This window comes from Chlamydotis macqueenii, chromosome W (assembly GCF_036417535.1).
Source record: "Chlamydotis macqueenii isolate bChlMac1 chromosome W, bChlMac1.mat, whole genome shotgun sequence".
NCBI classification, from domain to species: domain Eukaryota; kingdom Metazoa; phylum Chordata; class Aves; order Otidiformes; family Otididae; genus Chlamydotis; species Chlamydotis macqueenii.
In genome coordinates, this window is record NC_141592.1 from 14,965,077 (window position 1) to 14,985,200 (window position 20,124).

Genomic DNA, 20,124 nt, shown 5'->3' on the forward strand with positions numbered 1-20,124 from the left:
CGACCTGCTGGCCATGCTCCTCTTGATGCAGCCCAGGATGCAGTTGGCCTTCTAGGCTGCAAGGGCGCATTTCCTGCCCATGTTGAGCTTCTCATCCCCTAGCACTCCCAAGTACTTCTCCTCAGGGCTGCTCTCGATCCATTCTCCGCCCAGCCTATATTTGTGCCTGGGATTGCCCCGACCCAGGTGCAGGACCTTGCACTTGGACTGGTTGAACTTCATGAGGTTGGCACGGGCCCACCTCTGCAGCCTGTCAAGGTCAAGTCCTACCTTCAGTGTTAAAAGATAATGCAAAGAAGGGGCATATTTGTAGTGGTTATGCTTTCTTGTTAAGCACTACCTTATAGTCTGACAGAGATGAATATTCATTTATTTACCACAATGTTATATATCTGTATTTTAAAAAGATATAAAATATATTTGAGTCATCTTTATGTATGTGTGTGTGTGTGTGTGTGTGTAGAGTAGAATAGTTCCAATTGGAAGAGACCTACAACGATCATCTAGTCCAACTGAGTGACCAATTCAGGGCTGATCAAAAGTTAAAGCATGTTATCAAGGACATTGTCCAAATGCCTCTTGAACACTGACAGGCTTGGGACATTGACCACCTCTCTAGGAAGTCTGTTCCAGTGTTTGGCTACCCTCTCGGTAAAGAAATGTTCAGTCTGAACCTCCCCTGATGCAGCTTTGAGACATTCCCACGCATCCTGTCACTGTATACCAGGGAGAAGAGATCAGCACCTCCCTCTCCAATTCCCCTTCTCAGGAAGCTGTAGAGAGCAATGAGGTCACCCCTCAGCCTCCTTTTCTCCAAACTAGACAAACCCAGAGTCCTCAGCTGTTCCTCACAGGACATGCCTTCCAGCCCTTTCACCAACTTTGTTGCTCTCGTCTGGACACATTCAAGGTCCTAAACATCCTTCTTTAGTTGTGAGGCCCAGAACTGCACACAATACTCAAGGTGAGGCCCCACTAATTATAAATACAGCAAGATAATCACCTCTTTTGACCGACTGGTTATGCTGTGTTTAAATGCACCCCAGAATGCAGTTTGCCCTCTTGGCTGCCAGGGCACGCTGCTGACTCATATTGAACTTAGCAGCAACCGGACCCCCAGATCCCTTTCTGCAGGGCTGCTCTCCAGACACTCTTCTCCCAGTCTATACTTGTGTCCAGCATTACTCTATCCCAGGTGCAGAATCCAGAATTTGTCCTTGTTAAATTTCACGCCACTGATGATTGCCCAGTGCTCCAATCTGTCTAGATCCCTCTGCAAGGCCCATTATCCCTTGGAGAGAGTCAACAGCACCTCCCAGTTTGGTATCATCAGCAAACTTGCTAATGGTGCATTCTACTCCTGCCTGCAGATCATTGATAAATATGTTGAACAGAATGGGCCCTAGAATTGAACACCACTGGTGACCGGTCACCAGTCAGATGTAGTCCCATTCACTACAATCCTTTGAGCTCTGCCTTTCAGCCAGTTCTTCACCCAGCACACCATGTACCTGCTCATCCCACAGTCAGACAACTTGTCCAGAAGGATGCTGTGAGGGACATTATCAAAAGCCTTACTAAAATCCAGAAAAACTACATCTACCACCTTCCCTTCATCTACTAGGCAGGTGACCTTATCATAGAAGTATATCAAATTAGTTAAACAGGACTTTCCCTTTGGGAACCCATGTTGACTGTGCCTGATGATTGCATTGTCCTTTAAATGCCTTTCAATAGCACCCAGTATAATCTTCTCCATAATTTTTCCAGGTACTGAGGTGAGGCTAACAGGTCTGTAGTTCCCGGGGTCTTCCCTCATGTCTGTCTTGTAAATTGGAAGACTCCCAAGACAAATAGAAGAAGTAGAAGAATCAGTTTTCAATAAATACAAATTATCTGCTGGCTATGTGTTATTCTTAACTCCTTTGGGTAGGTATGCACAAAGTGAACAGCTTCTCACTTCAAATTACTCCAGTAACGAAAGTGGTAAAAAGTATTTTCTGTTAACTTGAAGGTTTCACATTCAAGCCCTGCTGATGACTCATGTGACAGTAAAGTATGTGCTTTTTTATGCATGTTGTGCATGTCATCTAGTCCAACCCCCCTGCTAGAAGCAGGGACATCCCCAACTAGATCAGGTTGCTCAGAGCCTCATCCAGCCTGGCCTTGAACGTTTCCAGGGATGGGGCCTCCACCACCTTTCTGGGCAACCTGTTCCAGTGTTCTATAACTCGCATCGTAAAAAATTTTTTCCTAATTTCCAATCTAAATCTACTCCCCACTATTTTAAAACCATTACTTCTTGTCGTATTGCAACAGGCCCTACTAAACAGCCTCTCCCCATCTTTCTTATAGGCCCCCTTGAGGTACTGGAAGACCGCTATAAGGTCTCCCCGGAGCCTTCTCTTGTCTATGTCATGTCTCTCTAGTTTAGAGAGACAATCATTTATTGTTACAGCTTATGTGCTTATATACCGCCCGATTGCCCAACCACCACCAGGTATGCTTTCTCTTGTTTTCCTTCTCTCAGAAAGTCCCTTGTTTCTCATTCCCATGGCTTCTTGTTTCTCATTCCCATGGCTTCTGATACTCGTCATCCCCAACAATTCCCCCTTCTTGTTTTAACAGCACAGCATATGCGCTTCTATCAAAAGCTCTTGTGAGGGCTTCTTGTAGACATCGTAAAATACAAGAGAGAACACATGCCATAGTCAACAATAACATAATCCATCCTTATTCCTTCTTGTCCAATCAACAGTTATGCCACACACAAGCTTAGCCAATAAAATTACTGATCACACACTAGACATATTCATGATTGCTAAGCAAAACTAAGTTTCACTACTTTCTAGTAATTTTCTACTACAGCATTCTTCTCCTATTACAAACATAACAACTCCAGCAACCTTCTTGTCTACAAAGCCAGTGACTATTTTTTTGCAGGCCTCTGTTGAAACAAGCCATAAATTCTGCTAACAATGTCTTGTATCTTAAAGCTTCCCTTCTCATTCCATGGCTTTCTTCCAACAAGCATGATTGTATCCCTCTCCCAAGGTCGGTGTGCTTTCTCTGACACCGTACTGGCTCGAGAAATACCCACACCTCCCCCTTCTTTGTTTATGAGAAGAGGCTTGTTTCAACACTTTATCTATTAAAGTTTGCACACATTTCAACACACACGGAATACAGATCAAAATACATGTATAAAAGGAATGAATAAGCATCCTACAGCTATTAGTAACAAGCTTTTTATCAATCCACCAAAAGGATTTCTGAATATATCAAAACCATCACTTTGTTGCAGTTTCTGTACTCCTTTTTGCAAGTTTTGAATGCTTTTGTGAATAGATTCCAAATAATCAGACAGATTCATGCAGCAACGCCCATCAAAATCCTGACAACCATGATTTTGTGCTAATAATAAAAAATCTATTGCTGCTCTATTCTATTACCCACCCGACTACGCCGGAGACACCGCCGAGCAGGAGGATGATGATCAGCCGGGTCAGAGCAGAGAAAGGAGGCAGGCACAGCACCTTCAGGGCATCCCCTGTTGTTCGTAGAGTGTGCTCTGGGTCCTTTCTCCCCGTTCTGAGCCACCTCTGTCTACACCCTCAGCAGATTCAGTGAAAGAGTACTGACTATACGTTGCTGCACGCGTGGCCAGCACATGCAACAAGGCCTGTCAAATATGTGCTCTGCAGGCTAACAGCGGTTCTGTTTTGTAAAGTAGCGTAGCGTATAGAATCTACATCAGTTAGCAGCGTTGATAGTTCCAATGCAGTTGCGTTTGTTTGCTTAGCAAGCCAACAGCTCAGTTTATTTAACGTAGCTAACGACTGGGCACTTGCCACACCAGGTGCAAAGATTGCAGCAGCAATAATTTCACCTGGTTTCCAAAACTCTATATTATCTTGGCAATCAGATTCAAAGCTATATATGCTTCGTTTAAGTCCTTTATGCTGTCTGGATTTTGATATGTTAGTGCTTGCGTGATTACACCATGCTGTGTCATTGCCATGTATAAGTTCTGAAGCATTTACAATCACTACCCCTCTAGTAACATTAGCTCCTGAATAGTTAAAGAAAATAGGCAGAAGTCCATCTTTAGTGATCCCAAAAGTTCTTTCTCTTGTGGTTCAGCGCTCAGCGTTCGCGGCTGCTGTTGTTTTACACAGAGTGCCACCCTACCATTATCTGGCAGGTCTACCAAGTATGTTCTGAAAGGCTTATTTGCAGATGATACAGACAGACAAATGGTGTCCTGTCCTGTGGCATTAGCCATAGTTACCCACACATCTCTTCTTTCCGTGACTGATGTCCATGGAGCTGCCACACAGCTTGTTAACAATCCGATGAACGCAAGGCGGCTTGGAGCGCTGGTCGTACCCATCGTGCAGGGATCCACTTGTTCACTGCCCCTGTAGAGACACAAGCATATCCTTTCCCCCACGTCATAAGAGGGAATGGTCCTTCCCAATTACCTGTTTCCAGATTCTTAACCATCACCGGAGCTTGCCCTCGGATGGCCTCATGTACAGTAGATGACCCAAAATGTTTCTGTATTGGGGAAGAATTGTCACTCCAGCGATTTAGAAAGTTAAGCACATGCATTGCTTTTGCTAACTTTTCGTTTGCAGATTTCCCTTCCATTCCCCCTTCTTGTTTTAACAGCATATTTTTAAGTGTGCCATGGGCACGTTCAATGACTGCCCATCCAGTGGGGTTATGTGGGATACCAGTAACATACTCGATGCCCCAAAGAGCAAGTTTGGACTGCGCGAGAAGCATACGCTGGCCCATTATCTGTTTTTATACACGTGGGAAGCCCCATGAAAGCAAACGCTGACATCCAGTGTTGGCAAACATCTCGAGCACGTTCTCCTGTACGAGCAGAGGCAAACAATAAGCTGGAATGGGTATCAATGGTTACATGTACATATTTGTGTCGGCCAAATGATGGGACATGAGTTATATCAGATTGCCATAATTCTTGAGAGCACAAACCCCGCGGATTAACCCCATATAAAGGTGGCATAATTGTGTTTTGGCAACTGCTACAGGAACGCACAATTGCCCGAGCTTGTTCCCATGTCAGCTTAAATTGTCGTTGAAGGGCTGCAGAGTTTTGGTGATAAAACTCATGGGACAGCTTGGCCTGCATGAGTGTGTTTGGAACGAGGGCCACATTAGTGAGAGCAACTACTCTCTTATTACCTTCTGTGACAGGTCCTGGAAGCGAGGTGTGAGCTCTCAGATGTACAATAAAGTAAGGATTATCCCGCACATGTAACACCGATAATAGCTGTTGAAACTGATCATACAACAAAGGATTATTAATTTCCTTTAACATTGGCCATTCAGCGCATTGTATTACATTGACCACACAGGCAGAATCAGAGACAATGTTGAGGGATTCATCTTTCCACTTATACAAAGCTCATACCACTGCCACAAGTTCTACAATTTGGGTTGAACCTTCTACCAATTGTACGTCATGATGCCACTGATCATTTTTCTTCCACACAATTACAGATTTGTTTGTTTTTCCTGATCCATCTGTAAATACTGTCAAGGTGTTTTTTATGGGAGTGTAACTCAGATGAGTTGCTGGATACAACATTAATTCTCCTAAAAATTGCAGCATTGCTTGCTTGGGCCAATGAATGGAAATCTGTAGCAAAACTGTTTGTAATGCCGTTTGTTTTTCTGGAGTCAGTCTCCTAGGAGAGGTTAAATCTGAGTCTCCTTTAAGTATTTGGAATAGTGGAGAAAGCAATTCTGTAGAGGCCTAATACCGGGCGTACCCAGTTGATAGCTCCCAGCAATTTCTGCAAATCGTTTAAGGTAAACACTGTTTGAGGGATGTTTAACTTTTGCGGCCTAATTGTTTTTTCTATAATTTGCCAGTCGAGATACTGCCAGGGACACACCTTTTGAATTTTTTCTTGAGCAATAACCAATTTAAATTGGGATAATGCATTGGTGATATCATAAAGAACTCTGTCCACCAGAGAATCATCAGGTGCTGCAATTAAGATATCATCCCTATAATGATAAACGAGGCTATTCTTATGCAAGCACCTTACTGGTGCTATGGCCTGTGCGACGTACCATTGGCAGATGGTTGGACTATTTTTCACACCCTGCGGAAGTACCGTCCAATGATATTGCTGATTAGGTTCTCCCATATTGATTGAAGGCACAGAAAATGCAAATTGTGGAGCAACCTCAGGATGTAAAGGTATAGTGAAAAAACAATCTTTCAAATCAATTAATGATAATATTCCAATCTCGAGGTATCATTGAAGGAGATGGTAACCCCTGTTGCAAAGGTCCCATATCCTCAATTACTGAATTTACTGCCCTTAAATCCTGTAAGAGTCGTCATTTACCTGATTTTTTTCTGTATTACAAACACAGGTGTATTCCAGGGACTGTCTGTTGGCTGTATGTGTCCAAGTTGTAATTGCTTGTCAGCTCACTCATTCAAATGTTGCAGCTTTTCTCTTGCTAAAGGCCACTGGTCGACCCAGACAGGAGTATCTGTTAACCACAAAAGTTTTTGGGTAATCTGCCCCCGCCCCACTGGATGGGAGGGGCGCCTGGCGGCGGCCGGGGCCCCGGGCATATAAGAAGAGAAAAAAAAGGCCTGAGGTTTGAGACAAGAACAGGGAGAGATTCTTAAAGCCACCGTTACAGGCAAAACAGACTCGACCTGGGGAAAACTATTCATTTATTACTAAAACCAAAGCAGGATAATGAGAAAGGGAACAAGATAACCTCCCCCCACCCCTCCCTCTTCCCGGGCTTAACACCATCTCCACCTCCTTCCCCCGCCCCGAGCAGAAGGGAAGAGGGAATGGGGGCCATGGTGAGTTAATCACACATCGCTTTATGCTGCAGTTTACTAAGAGGAAACCTACAATAATAACAAAATATAAGGACATTAATATATACAAAATGAACAATGTACAATCTCTCACCACCCGATGTCCAAATGACCAACACTCTGTCTGTCTTTGGCCCAGCTTCCTGCATCTGCACATTAACGAGACTTGGAAAGCCAGACAGTGTCCTTGGTCTCATTAACAACAACTCGTATCATCAGAGTGTTTTTATCAACATTCTTCACACACGAAATCCAGAACACACCAGCTACTGAGAGGAAAATTAACTCCATCCCTGCCGAAATCAGGACAGTATTCATCCCTTATTTCATACCATTTACTTCATGCTTATACACACACACACACACACTGCTTATACCTGTCTAGGAAATTTTTTACTTTCCTCCGGCCTATAATCTGTTAATTTCTCTGTTTGCACTGCCTATCCATTTCCACTTAAAGATCTTATAACTTAACGCTGCACCTTGCACGGCAACAATACCAACCTGGATGTATCACTTATTCCAATCGGGTCGACCTGCGACACCGCACACACCAGAACACTCAGCAATAGCACAAATATAAATCAGCTGGAATAAGCTTACATCCACACCAACAACACTGAACAGTAACAAAAATATGACACCCTTGACACAAAGGACACACAAACACATACAAAAAAGCATGACACCGTGGACACAAAGGACACACACACAAACACGCCACCTTTATAACGAGGAAGCTCCAAAGACTGAGGACTCCTTTTCCTGATCTATGGCACCTGGATCAAAGGGATTTTCCCGGCTCGCTGTTAGTCTTTGTTTCCACGGGTGGAGGAGTGGACGGGGTAACGGGTGCTGTCGGATCCCCTTTCTGCGTGTGATTCTTTAAGGCTTCAAACATTACACACCACACCGGTAATAACTTTTGAGCAGCAGGGTCACCCCACGTTGCACAGTCCCATAGTTCAACACTTATATTGTCCCAGGTGCCCACCATGCAGATATTAGAGGTGTTAGCGTCTGATACATGAGTGGACACCCAAACCAACAAACTCTTCAGGTCAGTGTTATTAATAGCACAGTTCTGTTCCTCCAACACTTTTGTTAGAATCGTTAAAATTGATTTATGTTCCTTGGAAGCAGTGCTTCTCGTCATTCCTAGCCGCGTTACCTCCCTTAGTCGAGGTAACGGATACTGCGCAGTCTTCCCCAGTTCGCCTAGGTTTCTTTTTGGAGCCATGCTCCCCTCGTTCCCGGCCGCTTACCTCCCTTCCTCAAGGTAACAAATTCGCTGCGCAGGCTTCCTACCAATCGTCCGGGCATTCCCACCGGAATCACAATCTTCTAATCTTCACTACTTCTAACAAGTCCCTGTTCGGGCGTCATTTGTGTGGGAACATATTCACGGACCCCTGCTGCATGCTAAGCGAAAATCATTTATTGTTACAGCTTATGTGCTTATATACCCTCCGATCGCCCAACCACCACCAGGTGTCCTTTATCTTGTTTTCCTTCTGTTGGAAAGCCCCTTGTTTCTCATTCCCATGGCTTCTGATACTCGTCGTCCTCAACATCCCCCGAGGAGTGTCCTGGTTTCGGCAGGGATGGAGTTAATTTTCCTCTCAGTAGCTGGTGTGTTTTGGATTTCGTGTGTAAAGAATGTTGATAAAACACCCTGATGATATGAGTTGTTGTTAATGAGTCCAAGGACACTGTCCGGCTTTCCAAGTCTAATTTTCCAAGCTAATGTGCAGATGCAGGAAGCTGGGAGAAAGACAGACAGAATAATTGACCCAAACTGGCCAAAGAGAGTATTCCATGCCATAAATGTCATGCTCAGTATATAAGTGGGGGCTGGCCAGGGCGGGTATCTGCCTTCCTGGCATCCATCCCTCTCTCTCGCTCTTTGGCATCATTCCCCTACTTTGCTGGCTCCCTTTTTTTCCTTTGCTTGCCGCTCAGTTTTATTTCTGTGATCGCTGCTCGGGACGGGCTGTATCGGTCATTGGGACATCGGGTGGTGAGAAAACATATATTGTTCACTTTGTATATTTTAATATCCTTATATTCTGTTATTATTGTAGTTTTCCTTTGCTATTTTAGTAAATTATCTTCATCTCAACCCACAAATTTTCCTTTCTTCCCAATTCTCTCCCCCATCCCCCTGGGGAGGGGGAGAGTGAGCAAGAAACTGTGTGGTAACTCGGGCTAAACCATCACAAGGAGGAAGGAGTGGCATAAAGCGACAAGTGATGAACTGACCATAACCCCTATTCCCTATTCCCCCCTGTGCCACTCAGGAAGGGGAAGGAGGTAGAGATAATGGAACATAAAGTTAAGCCTAGGAAGAGGGAGGGGTGGGGGAAGTTATCTTTTTCTCATTATCCTGCTGGTTTTAGTAATAAATGAATAGTTTTCCCCAAGTCGAGTCTGTTTTGCCCGTGATGGTAACTTTAAGGATTTCTCCCTGTCCTTATCTCAAACCTCAAGCCTTTTTCTTATATTATCTCTCCCTATTCCCTCGGAAGGTGGCGGGAGTGAGAGAAAGACTGCACAGTCTGGTCCCAATTGGGGCTCAACTATGACAACCACACCATACCACACCATACCATACCATACTCAAGATTTAAAGTATTTTGATACAGGGAGAGTCCTTATACTATATTCAGTGCATAATACAACAGGGCTTATCTTGACTGGGCCCTGGTGTTGCATTGGGAACCAACATTTCTTTAGTCATTGTATTAGCAGGAAGAACAATATAATTTCATACACACCGATAGAGATATTAAGTTTTAAAACTACAGATCAGGCTTAAAAGAATAACAACACTGTATCTCCTAAAATATTTTGAGAGTTTTTCTTTGTGGTTATTCATCTTCCATACTTAAATATAATATTATAAGGAAAACATTGCTAATTATAAGTTTAAATTTTTTCATGTTATTACTTTGTGTAATGGTCCTATGTTCTTTGAAGTATCTTCTTCCATTAGTTAAACTGATTTCATTTCATAGATTTCATTTTTTAATGTTTATTTCTAAATTTTTATTTCACATTTATTTAATCAGTTAGTTCCTGGTTTCTGAAATCCTATTGAATGTTAAATATTTTCTGGATCCGCGACTAATGTTTTTATATGAATAAAACAAATTAAGAGTGCATGTCAGTGGTACTATTTGAGTGTGTTCACCATTTTTTCAGATAATGAAATAAGTTTTAGTACATGTACATTGAGGAGAAGTATGTTTCTGCTAGATGTTACAGAAAAAATTGTATAAAGCAAGATGAAGCAGACATACTGTCATAGTCTGGATTGCTCATAAAAATTGTAAAAAAAAAGTGTAGTTATGCAAATGAAATGAGAGAGATACAAGAGAGTATTGTCTGTTATAGTAGTAGCCTCTGAGCCATAAAAATGAGACTTGGCATCAAAACTAACATGATAAGAATAATCCTGCTTTGGCAATAAGGTAATACCTTTTGAATTTCAGACTTCAAGTCAGTTCCAAGGACAGAACAGTTTATGTCATTCTGAAAAACTGGAAGATTTTAAACAAATTAGGGGATGATGTTGTACACTTTACACAGTATTCCTCTCAGTTATTCTATTTGCTTTATTAATGAAATATATAAAGCCCTAGTTTTGGTGTTGATCTTGTGATCTCGCTGAGTGGATGTGACAAAAGTTTAATTTTCATGTAGTTGTATCAAAAATTTGATCGCCTTAAGAAACTGGAACGTGTGTCTGTACTAGGTTGCTGTATCATTTGCATTCATTTTAATAAAATGTTATTAAGTTGATCAGTAGTAGTTTATTTAGATTTTATTTGCATCAAAGTGGTTACTCCTGCATTTTTTATCATTAAAATGTAGAAGGATTTGTACTATACGTGTACCCTTCTGTTCACCCAGAAAGTGTTTGTGTTTGAATGGGAATCTTAATTTAACTGTTCTAGCCTTGTCTCCAAGTAAATGCACAGATCACATGACATTGCAGAGAAGACAGTTTTTTGCTCCAATTCTGTTACGTTTCTCATAGTGATGTGAGCACAGCTGGTAGAGAATGGTGTTTCTGCATCTCACAGAAAATCCTTTGTCTTGCAGGACTATAATCCTGAGAGGACATGCTTTGCTTTTACCTTGCAATTTTTCTAAGACACTCTGTCTCAGCTGTTAATTATTGAGGCTAAGAGTTACAAAATACAAAGAACTACTCAATGGCTTTGTGAAGATACAGCATTGATGCATTTATAGTTAAGAGAGCCTTGAATGTTAAAGTATAATTAATTTCTGTATATAATTTTATACACTCTTGGATTAACAGAGGGCACCTCAAAGTAAGCATGATGTGGATTCCTATGATACAGAGAGCCACAATGAAAGTCAAGGAACAGCAGAAATCAGCATAGCAACTACTGGTACTGGTCAGGTAAATTGATTATTTTCTATGGTGATAGTATAATTAAATACTTGAAATGCACAATGCTTATATTTTGGTATATGCCTTATTGTGTTTATATGCCTGCTCATTTTTAAGATTTACACTTTCCTTCATTCCATCTGGAAGTGACAAATTTATTGTATTTATTAAAATAAAAGTTTTAATAGGATAAAGTGTAAATATTCCATAATGCAAGAAGCCATTTTCTTTTATTTAAATGATTAATGAGCTGAATACTAAGAAACAAATAAAAGGAATGACTATAGAAAATGTATTTTATTCTAGGTGAACTGTAATATTAGAAGTATGGTTTAATTATGGGAAATTGCTCAAAATTTCACTTGAGAAATGATCACTGAAATATCAGTGATTTTAAAAATGAAAATAATCAAATGTCAGGTTTATCATTAATATTTTATTAATACTGTTTTACATAAAGCTTTGAAGCAGTATTATCAATGAGAATCTCTTGGAAGTGTGCTGAAGGATTATATAAATGCTTTTAAATAATCTTTCATTGTCATTCCTTTTATTAGTGAAACACATTAGCACTGTATTTAGAGGGCTATGTTAAATTCTTTGTTACTTATCTTTTTACATTATTTTTGCAAGTTTGAGACCTCTTTGGCTAAAAATACTTTAACTATTTATGATGCACTAATTAATGTTCATTTACTTCATAATCTCCCATAGTAAATGAGACATTCACATTAGTAATTTGGGCTCTTAAAACTTCATAGTATAAATTTGATTGCCTAATTCATGTGTAAAATATTTGTGCTACTTTAGGGAAGTAGAATTATTTAAATCTTTCTGAAAGTATCCTGTACAAGAAGATTTATCAGAAAGAATATAAATTGTTGTTTGTCTTAAGTGTTTAATTTGATTTAACATTAAGCATAGCCCATACTTTTACTTTTGAAATATATTTGATCACCATTTTCAATTAAGTTCTCTCTGCTGTATCTGAACAGTTGCTTGAGGCTCTCACTCTAATTCTTATGACAGCGTTATGCTTGGGAAAAAAATAATTCAATGCTGCTTTGGGGCTGAAAGCATAATATATTTAAATAATTGATGCATTGTGGCTGTATTTTCTTTCTTGATTGTATGAATCAGGAGTTATTCTGGACAACAGATATTTTACAAGGAAGGAAGAAGGGATTCTCTTTTGCCTTGGCAGACATTATGCAAGTAGGCAATTCATTCTTCATTTGAGGTTTTATGTTTAGGATTTGAGCAATTTTGAACTTTGCCTCATTAAAATATTTAAAACATTTGTATTCTTTCCTCCTGGAGGCTGACAGATCCAGGGCCCTGAATCTGTATTCCAAGAGATACCTGGGGATTATTTACTTTTAGGGCAAGTCCAGAGATAGAAGGCTTAATAGATTGGGTACAGTATTTATTTCTGATAAATCAGCTCAATATACTTTCTTTGAGCAATCGCTATTAAGTGGAATGCAAAAAGTTTTAACTAAATAACTTGAGACTAATTGGTTTTGTAGTCAGATGAGCAATGCTAATTGAAAAATTGCCAATTGAAGGAAGGATTTTTCAGGATTCAGTAATATTCTTTTCTGTACCATCTTACAACTATCTTCTCTTCTGTTCCATTTTAAAGACAAGTTCAAGTAGGTTACTCCTTGTGAAGATTAACCTCTTTCCTTGTCAATTCCTGCATATCTGATGGTGTTCTTAAGGTAGTATAGGCTTATTCCTACTCACTATATAATCTGACCTAAAAGTAGCGGCTACTTTTTTTCCCCCTCTAAAAATCATAATTCAGTTTGTTGCCAAGTCCAGTTCTCTTTTTTCTTGGTGAAAATAAATATAAAAGGCTTCCATTGAAAATATAACTTATTTGAGGTTGAATTTCAGGGAAAAATGGATAATAAAACTCAGTTTAACAGTGATATCCAAGTTATGTCAGAGTGGGGGGACCTAACTTAACCCAAATACATGCTGACAGTTCATTATTATAAATATGATTTCATCATTTAAGGCTGAAATTGATTTAGGCAATAGTTGGTATTGCAGTTAGACTTTGTGTTATACTGAGTTGTTGTTTAAATTTTTAGGGTTCTGCTGCTCGAATGGACCATGAGACAGCCAGTGTTATGAACTCTAGTAATAATTATTCTATTCCTCGCAGACTGACAAATCATCTGGGTACCAAGGTAACCGAAGATTACCAACCAAGTACCAATACTAGCTGAATGATCAATAAGGAAAATTTAATTGCAAGAAACTGAGTACCTAAAAAACTTGTGATGTTGGTAAATAATTTATTATGAAAACTCTTTTTAAAACAGTTCTTGGAATATTTCACTGGAGTCCGAGTCCTCAAAACAGATGGCATTGCTAAGAAATTTAAATAAGCGTAAGCCCTTGATGGTAATAAATGTCTGTTCATTGCCTCTATAGTAATTCAGATAATGACATAGAATAATGGAGAATGGAATGTGCTCACCATGACTAAAATATTTGAATTGAATAATCATTGAAAATAAGAAATGTGAACAGACTTTGAGGAGATAATCTAATATATCTCCCAGTAATGCATTAATTTTATCAAGAGCATTCTTGACAGCACGTGAAAGCCATCTAACCTATTGGTAAAAACTTTAATAATAAGCAATCTCTATCAATTTTTCAGTTTTTACTATAAAAATTTTTAATATCTAAACTAAATCTCCTTAGCTACAATTTCTTTTTTCTCAGTGGAAATAGAATGTACTCTTTCCATCTTTTCAAGCAAGCTTTTATGTATCTGCAGTGTATTCTAAAAAGTTAATGAAAAAATAGAGATGAAGCTTGATATACAATAGAGGGTGTACTCAAGATATATGAGCAATATGAAGAGAGGAAAAAGGGCAAATCTGTAACACACAATTGAGTTCCTGAACCACTGGAATTTATATTATCTCTGACATCAGCAGTAATATATATATTATCAATGTAGTGCTGATCTCAGTCTTCTGGGAAGCAGGACCTTAACATAGTATTAAGTTATGTTGGGCCTTAAAACAGTACTATATTGTAATTTCTGCCCTTCATTGTATGCATGCACCAAATGGAGGTGACATTAGTTAGTGTCTGTTTGCTACTTCACATTATAAAGTGTAGAATTCCCAAGAAGTGCAAACAAGGGAAGGGCCCTGAATGCACAGAAAGGGATTAAGCGTAGAAGGCAAAACACAAATAAAGAAGTCCATCTTAGTGTGCTGTGGGATAAGAAAAACTTAAAACTAAAGCGTAAGAAGAAGGGAAAACAGTAGAGATTTTAAGCATTTACAGATGCAAGAAGAGATACCTCTGTGTGTAGTGTATATATAAAGAATATATGTATATTCTTTAGAGTTTTTCCTGTACTGTATGTGCCACAAATCTGGAGGACAGATTTTGATGGCTTCTATAGCTTTATTCTCTGAGAAAAAAACCACCTTTATCTTCCAAATCTAAATACTACGGACTAAAGCTACTGCTTAAAGCATCTGTTAAGAGGCACGCCTAAAGCAGATTGAATTCACTCTCATTTAAGAATCCAAGTGGATTGTCTTAATGCATTTTTTTCCCCAGACCAGAAAGTAAGGATTTACGAACTGATATGCTAAGCTGTCATAAAATTGACTCCAAGAGTATTTCAGCAGATTTCACATGTGATCATACAATTTTATACATTTTAAGATTTCTATTGCTTCAGCAATTCTAGTATTTAGAAAAAACAACACATGTTAACAGACTTATTGCTTAATCTACCCACCTCTATGGAATGTTTTTATAACTCAGTACTCATACTCATCTTCAGAAACATCAGAATAATCTCTGAGGAAGTCAAATAAAATAATTCATTGATCTGGTAACCAGTACAAAAATGTAGTTATTAGAAAACTTTGTCTGCAAATCTCATTTCTTCCTTAGTTGATATATTTTAAAGAAACACACTTACTGCTACACTGCAATTCCCCTTGACAGTTTCTTTATGTTGTGGTATGATTTTGAAATTTGCTTTAGGAGTTTGGGTTATCTAGATAGTATCTAATATTACCTTGTGTCATAGTTTAGCCCCACTCAGGACCAAGCTACACAGTCTCTTTCTCACTCCCCCACCCTCCAGTGGGACAGGGAGGAGAATCGGTAAAGAAAAGAAGACTAAACTCCATGGTTGAGATTAAAATAAATAAATAAATTAAAAGAGTAATAAAAGAAAACAAAACAGAGATGGAAAACAAAAAAAAAACCAATAACAGAAAACTCTTAAACATGTAATTTACAGAACAATAGCTCACAACAAATTCTGACACCTAGCTTCCTCCTGAGTAACAAGACACTCACTTCACTGCTCTCCTCACTTATATACTGAGTATGATGTCCCATGGGAATGAAGAGCCCTTTGGCTAATTTGGGTAAACTGTCCTAGCCTTTGGCTAATTAGTAACCTATCCCAGCTGTGTCCCCCAGCCACAGGGGCCACCAGCTCCAGCTCCTTTCCCATCTCAGGTGAAAATTATCTCTATCCTAGCCAGAACCAGGACACCTTGTACATCATATTGATCTACTAAAAGTTCAGTAAAAGAACCAAACACATTTCTCAATCTAAAACTATTACTGAAAAAAACAGAATGCAAAAGACAAAACAAATAGTGCATTGACCACTATATTAAATGGCAGCCAAAAAAAAACCCATCAAAATTTGCTATTTTTTAATTTGAAATTTGGTTGTTCTGAGTTAAATGTGTAATGTTGGTTTTTCATGGCTTGATTTAGTTGGACAAATTCTTAGTACTTTATACTGTATATATTAAAGGAGCATTTGTTTGCTTCATTGGTTTTATCCCTGTAAACGTGAATAAAGTGTCAAATTAACTTCAATTTTGCATTACCTGTAAATAATCTGGACTAGAAGCAAATCATTCATCATAACAAAAATTTGTCAGTTAATTTGAAATAGTTTTAATGGAGAACATTAAAATATGTGTAAGATTTTTTAGCACAATGTATGTTAAAAATTAATGTAGTCAGTCTTATCTTGTCTGGAGTAACTGTATTTAAAGTCATACATCAAATAATTTTTCACTGAAGACTATCTTTTAATGAAAGTATGATTCATACAGAACATACTCTTCTGAGATAAAATTAATTTAAAATATATTCCTGTATTCCCAAACTAAAACACTTTCATTAGTATGTTTCCTTAATCCTTGTGTGCAATGGAAAGTTAGAAGTCTTTGCCATTAGTTTTGCAGATTAAAACAATATATATATAATTACCACCCAGCTATTCTAACCATTTAACCACTGAGATTTATTAAGATTATAAAAGCTGAAGAACTAATAGAGTTTAATTAGAGGACATTTAATTAGAGCACATTTTCATGTGCTGTGCTAAGGCACATGGAAAATAAGGAGGTGATTTGTGACAGCCAACATGGCTTCACCAAGGGCAGATCGTGCCTGAACAATTTGGTGGCCTGCTACCACGGGATTATAGCATTGGTGGATAAGGGAAGAGCAACTGACGTCATCTACCTGGACTTGCGCAAAGCATTTGATGCTGTCTCACATGACATCCTTCTCTCTAAAGTGGAGAGACATGGGTTTGACGGACAGACCACTCGGTGGATAAGGAATTGGCTGGATAGCCACACTCAGAGAGTGGTGGTCAACGGCTCAATGTCCAGGTGGAGACCAGTGGCGTTCCTCGGGGGTCAGTATTGGAACCGGCACTGTTTAACATCTTTGTCGGCGACATGGACAGTGGGACAGAGTGCACTCTCAGCAGGTTTGCCAACACCAAGCTGTGTGATGCTCCCCACTGGAGGGAAGGGATGCCTTGACAGGCTGGAGAGGTGGGCCCGTGCCAACCTCATGAAGTTCAAAAAGGCCAAGTGCAAGGTCCTGCACCTGGGTCGTGGCAATCCCAGGCACAAATACAGGCTGGGCAGAGAATGGATTGAGACCAGCCCTGAGGAGAAGGACTTGGGGGTACTGGTGGACGATAAGCTCAACATGAGCCAGGAATGCACGATTGCAGCCCAGAAAGCCAACCGCATCCTGGGTTGCATCAAGAGAAGCGTGGCCAGCAGGTCGAGGGAGGTGATTCTCCCCCTCTACTCTGCCCTGGTGAGACCCCACCTGGAGTACTGTGTCCAGTTCTGGAGCCCCCAACATTAAGAAGGACATGGACCAGTTGGAGGGGGTCCAGAGGAGGGCCATGAAGATGACCAGAGGGCTGGAGCACCTCTCCTGTGAGGACAGGCTGAGAGAGTTGGGGCTGTTCAGCCTGGGGAAGAGGAGGCTCCGGGTAGACCTTATAGCAGCCATCCAGTACCTAAAGGGGGCTTATAAGAAAACTGGAGAGGGACTTTTGACAAGCGCATGTAGTGATAGGACAAGGGGTAATGGCCTTAAACTGGTTTGTTATTGGACTGATATAATTAGTATAGTTTTCAAAACAATTTGAGGATATTTTGGCTTTAAACTGGAGGGTAGATTTAGATTAGACATAAGGAAGAAATTCTTTACTGTAAGGGTGGTGAGGCACTGGAACAGGCTGCCCAGAGAAGTGGATGCCCCATCCCTGGAAGTGTTCAAGGCCAGGTTGGATGGGGCTTTGAGTGACCTGGTCTAGTGGAAGGTGTTCCTGCCCATGGCAGGGAGGGTGGAACTAGTTGGTCCCTTCCAATCTAAACCATTCTATGGTTCTATGATTCTATTAAATTCTTGCATCATTATATAAATATTTTTTTCTCATGCATGCTATTGAGAACTTTGTTTTAATATGATATGTATTTTTTAACTGTAATTGTATTTTTAAAATCGTTTGACCTGCAGGTGGAAATGGTGTATTCATTATTGTCAATGCTTGGTACTCATGATAAAGATGACATGTCACAAACATTGCTAGCGATGTCTAGCTCCCAAGACAGCTGCATAGCTATGCGTCAGTCCGGATGTCTTCCTCTCCTCATCCAGCTTTTACATGGCAATGATAAAGACTCTGTGTTGTTAGGAAATTCTCGTGGTAGAAAAGAGACTCGTGCCAGAGCCAGCGCAGCACTGCATAACATCATTCTCTCCCAGCCCGATGATAAGCGAGGCAGACAGGAAATTTGTGTGCTTCATCTCTTGGAGCAAATCCATGCTTACTGTGAAATGTGTTGGAAATGGCAGGAGGCACATGAAGAAGGCGTGGACCAAGACAAAAACCCAAGTAGGTTCTGTAAACTGTATAAAGATGCTTAAAAGATATTTGGAAAGCAGCGAATTTACTAAAAATTCAGCTTTAATCTGATTTCTTGTTGAATGTATGTAAGGTTTCTTTTATTTTTTTATTTATTAATTTATTTATGTATATTCAAGTTGAGGTAGTATCAGGAAATATTATCTATTATAGATATTATATCTCATTTATAAACTTGTTCTTTAAATCATAGGCTTTGGTATGTTTTTCAGATATAATTCTAGTGTTTTATATTTATAATCTACAAATTAAACATAAATTTCTACTCATTGCTATTTCACATTTGAATGGATAATGAAATACATGTAAATAAATAATCCCAAATTGCTCTTCATTCAGATGTGTTCAGAAGATAAAAATTTCATCTAGGAAAGGGATAGAGAGCACACATTAAATAATCTCAGTCTAATCAGTATAATGTGAACTATTATTTAGAATGTGATACATAAGAAATAGTTCAATGTTAAAATACTAGAGAAGTGACAATTTAAGTGAATTGGAGTTTTCTCACATGACAGTTGTTTTTAAAAAAATATATTTATCCTTCTGGATTACTCAATAATTGCTTTTCTGAAGTACGGAAGGATTGAAGTTGCCATTTTGTAAATATATGTTGTGGACATCTATATCAGAAGTACTACTGAAATCAGCAGGCTCTGTTTCGGATGTTGGATTTTACTGCAAGAATCATTATGTAGAAGTGGGTCTCTGAATAAGATGTACCAATACAATTTGTGCTTTAGGGAAAGTGTAGCTCACAAAATTATGAACTTTAAAAGTTCTGTTATAAAAGAAAGGGCTTAATTAACCATTCATAAGGACATAACACCCAAAGAAACTGCTTCACCTTAGGTGGTGTATTATTTAATGCTGCCAGAAAATTTAAACTTACTGATTTGTTTCACTAAGATTATTATTTTTCCAAATTAATTAGATTTATTTTTGTACTTGAAGTCATATTTTTTACTTAAAACATATATTCAGAATTTTCCCTAAATTCTTTTCCATAAAGAATCTTTTCAGTTTCAAGTATATTTCTAGTACATATATGTAATCCTGGTTGTATGTGCACATATTCAAGCCTCTGTGTACTCACATTTATTAGTAATGTTCTTAATTAACTGTCTGTTCTTGAGTTACTGGGAAGATAACAACCCTGAAAAAAGTTGCACTTTATTTATTTTAAGATTAGGTTCTCTTTGGAAAGCTTATAATCTAGACAAAATTATACACCTAAGTAATACTAATAGTTACCTATTTCCTTATCAGTGCCAGCTCCAGTTGATCATCAAATCTGTCCTGCACTGTGTGTTTTAATGAAACTTTCATTTGATGAAGAACACAGGCATGTCATGAATGAGCTTGGTAAGACTAAATGTGTTTCTCTAACTTCCTTTGAGATGCTGTAACTGGTTCGTAAGATTCCTATGCACAAAGTTCACCCAGCATATGATATTTAAAAGCACAACAGTATTTATTGCTCTGTTATAGCCTTGCATAAGCAGTTACCAGCATAAGCAGTCACAGTTCCTAACATAAGCA

The 20,124-nt window shown here is 39.2% G+C and overlaps 1 protein-coding gene across 1 annotated transcript in view; it reads left to right on the plus strand.

The window, feature by feature from the left end:
• Positions 1-20,124, plus strand: part of LOC147596587 (adenomatous polyposis coli protein-like) — a 139,920-nt gene that overhangs the window by 95,761 nt on the left and 24,035 nt on the right. The window contains exons 8-11 of the mRNA XM_086769680.1: positions 11,220-11,324; positions 13,418-13,516; positions 18,174-18,552; positions 19,852-19,947. Of these exons, the coding sequence (XP_086625806.1) occupies positions 11,220-11,324; positions 13,418-13,516; positions 18,174-18,552; positions 19,852-19,947 (679 nt within the window). The remainder of the gene's footprint in view (positions 1-11,219; positions 11,325-13,417; positions 13,517-18,173; positions 18,553-19,851; positions 19,948-20,124) is intronic.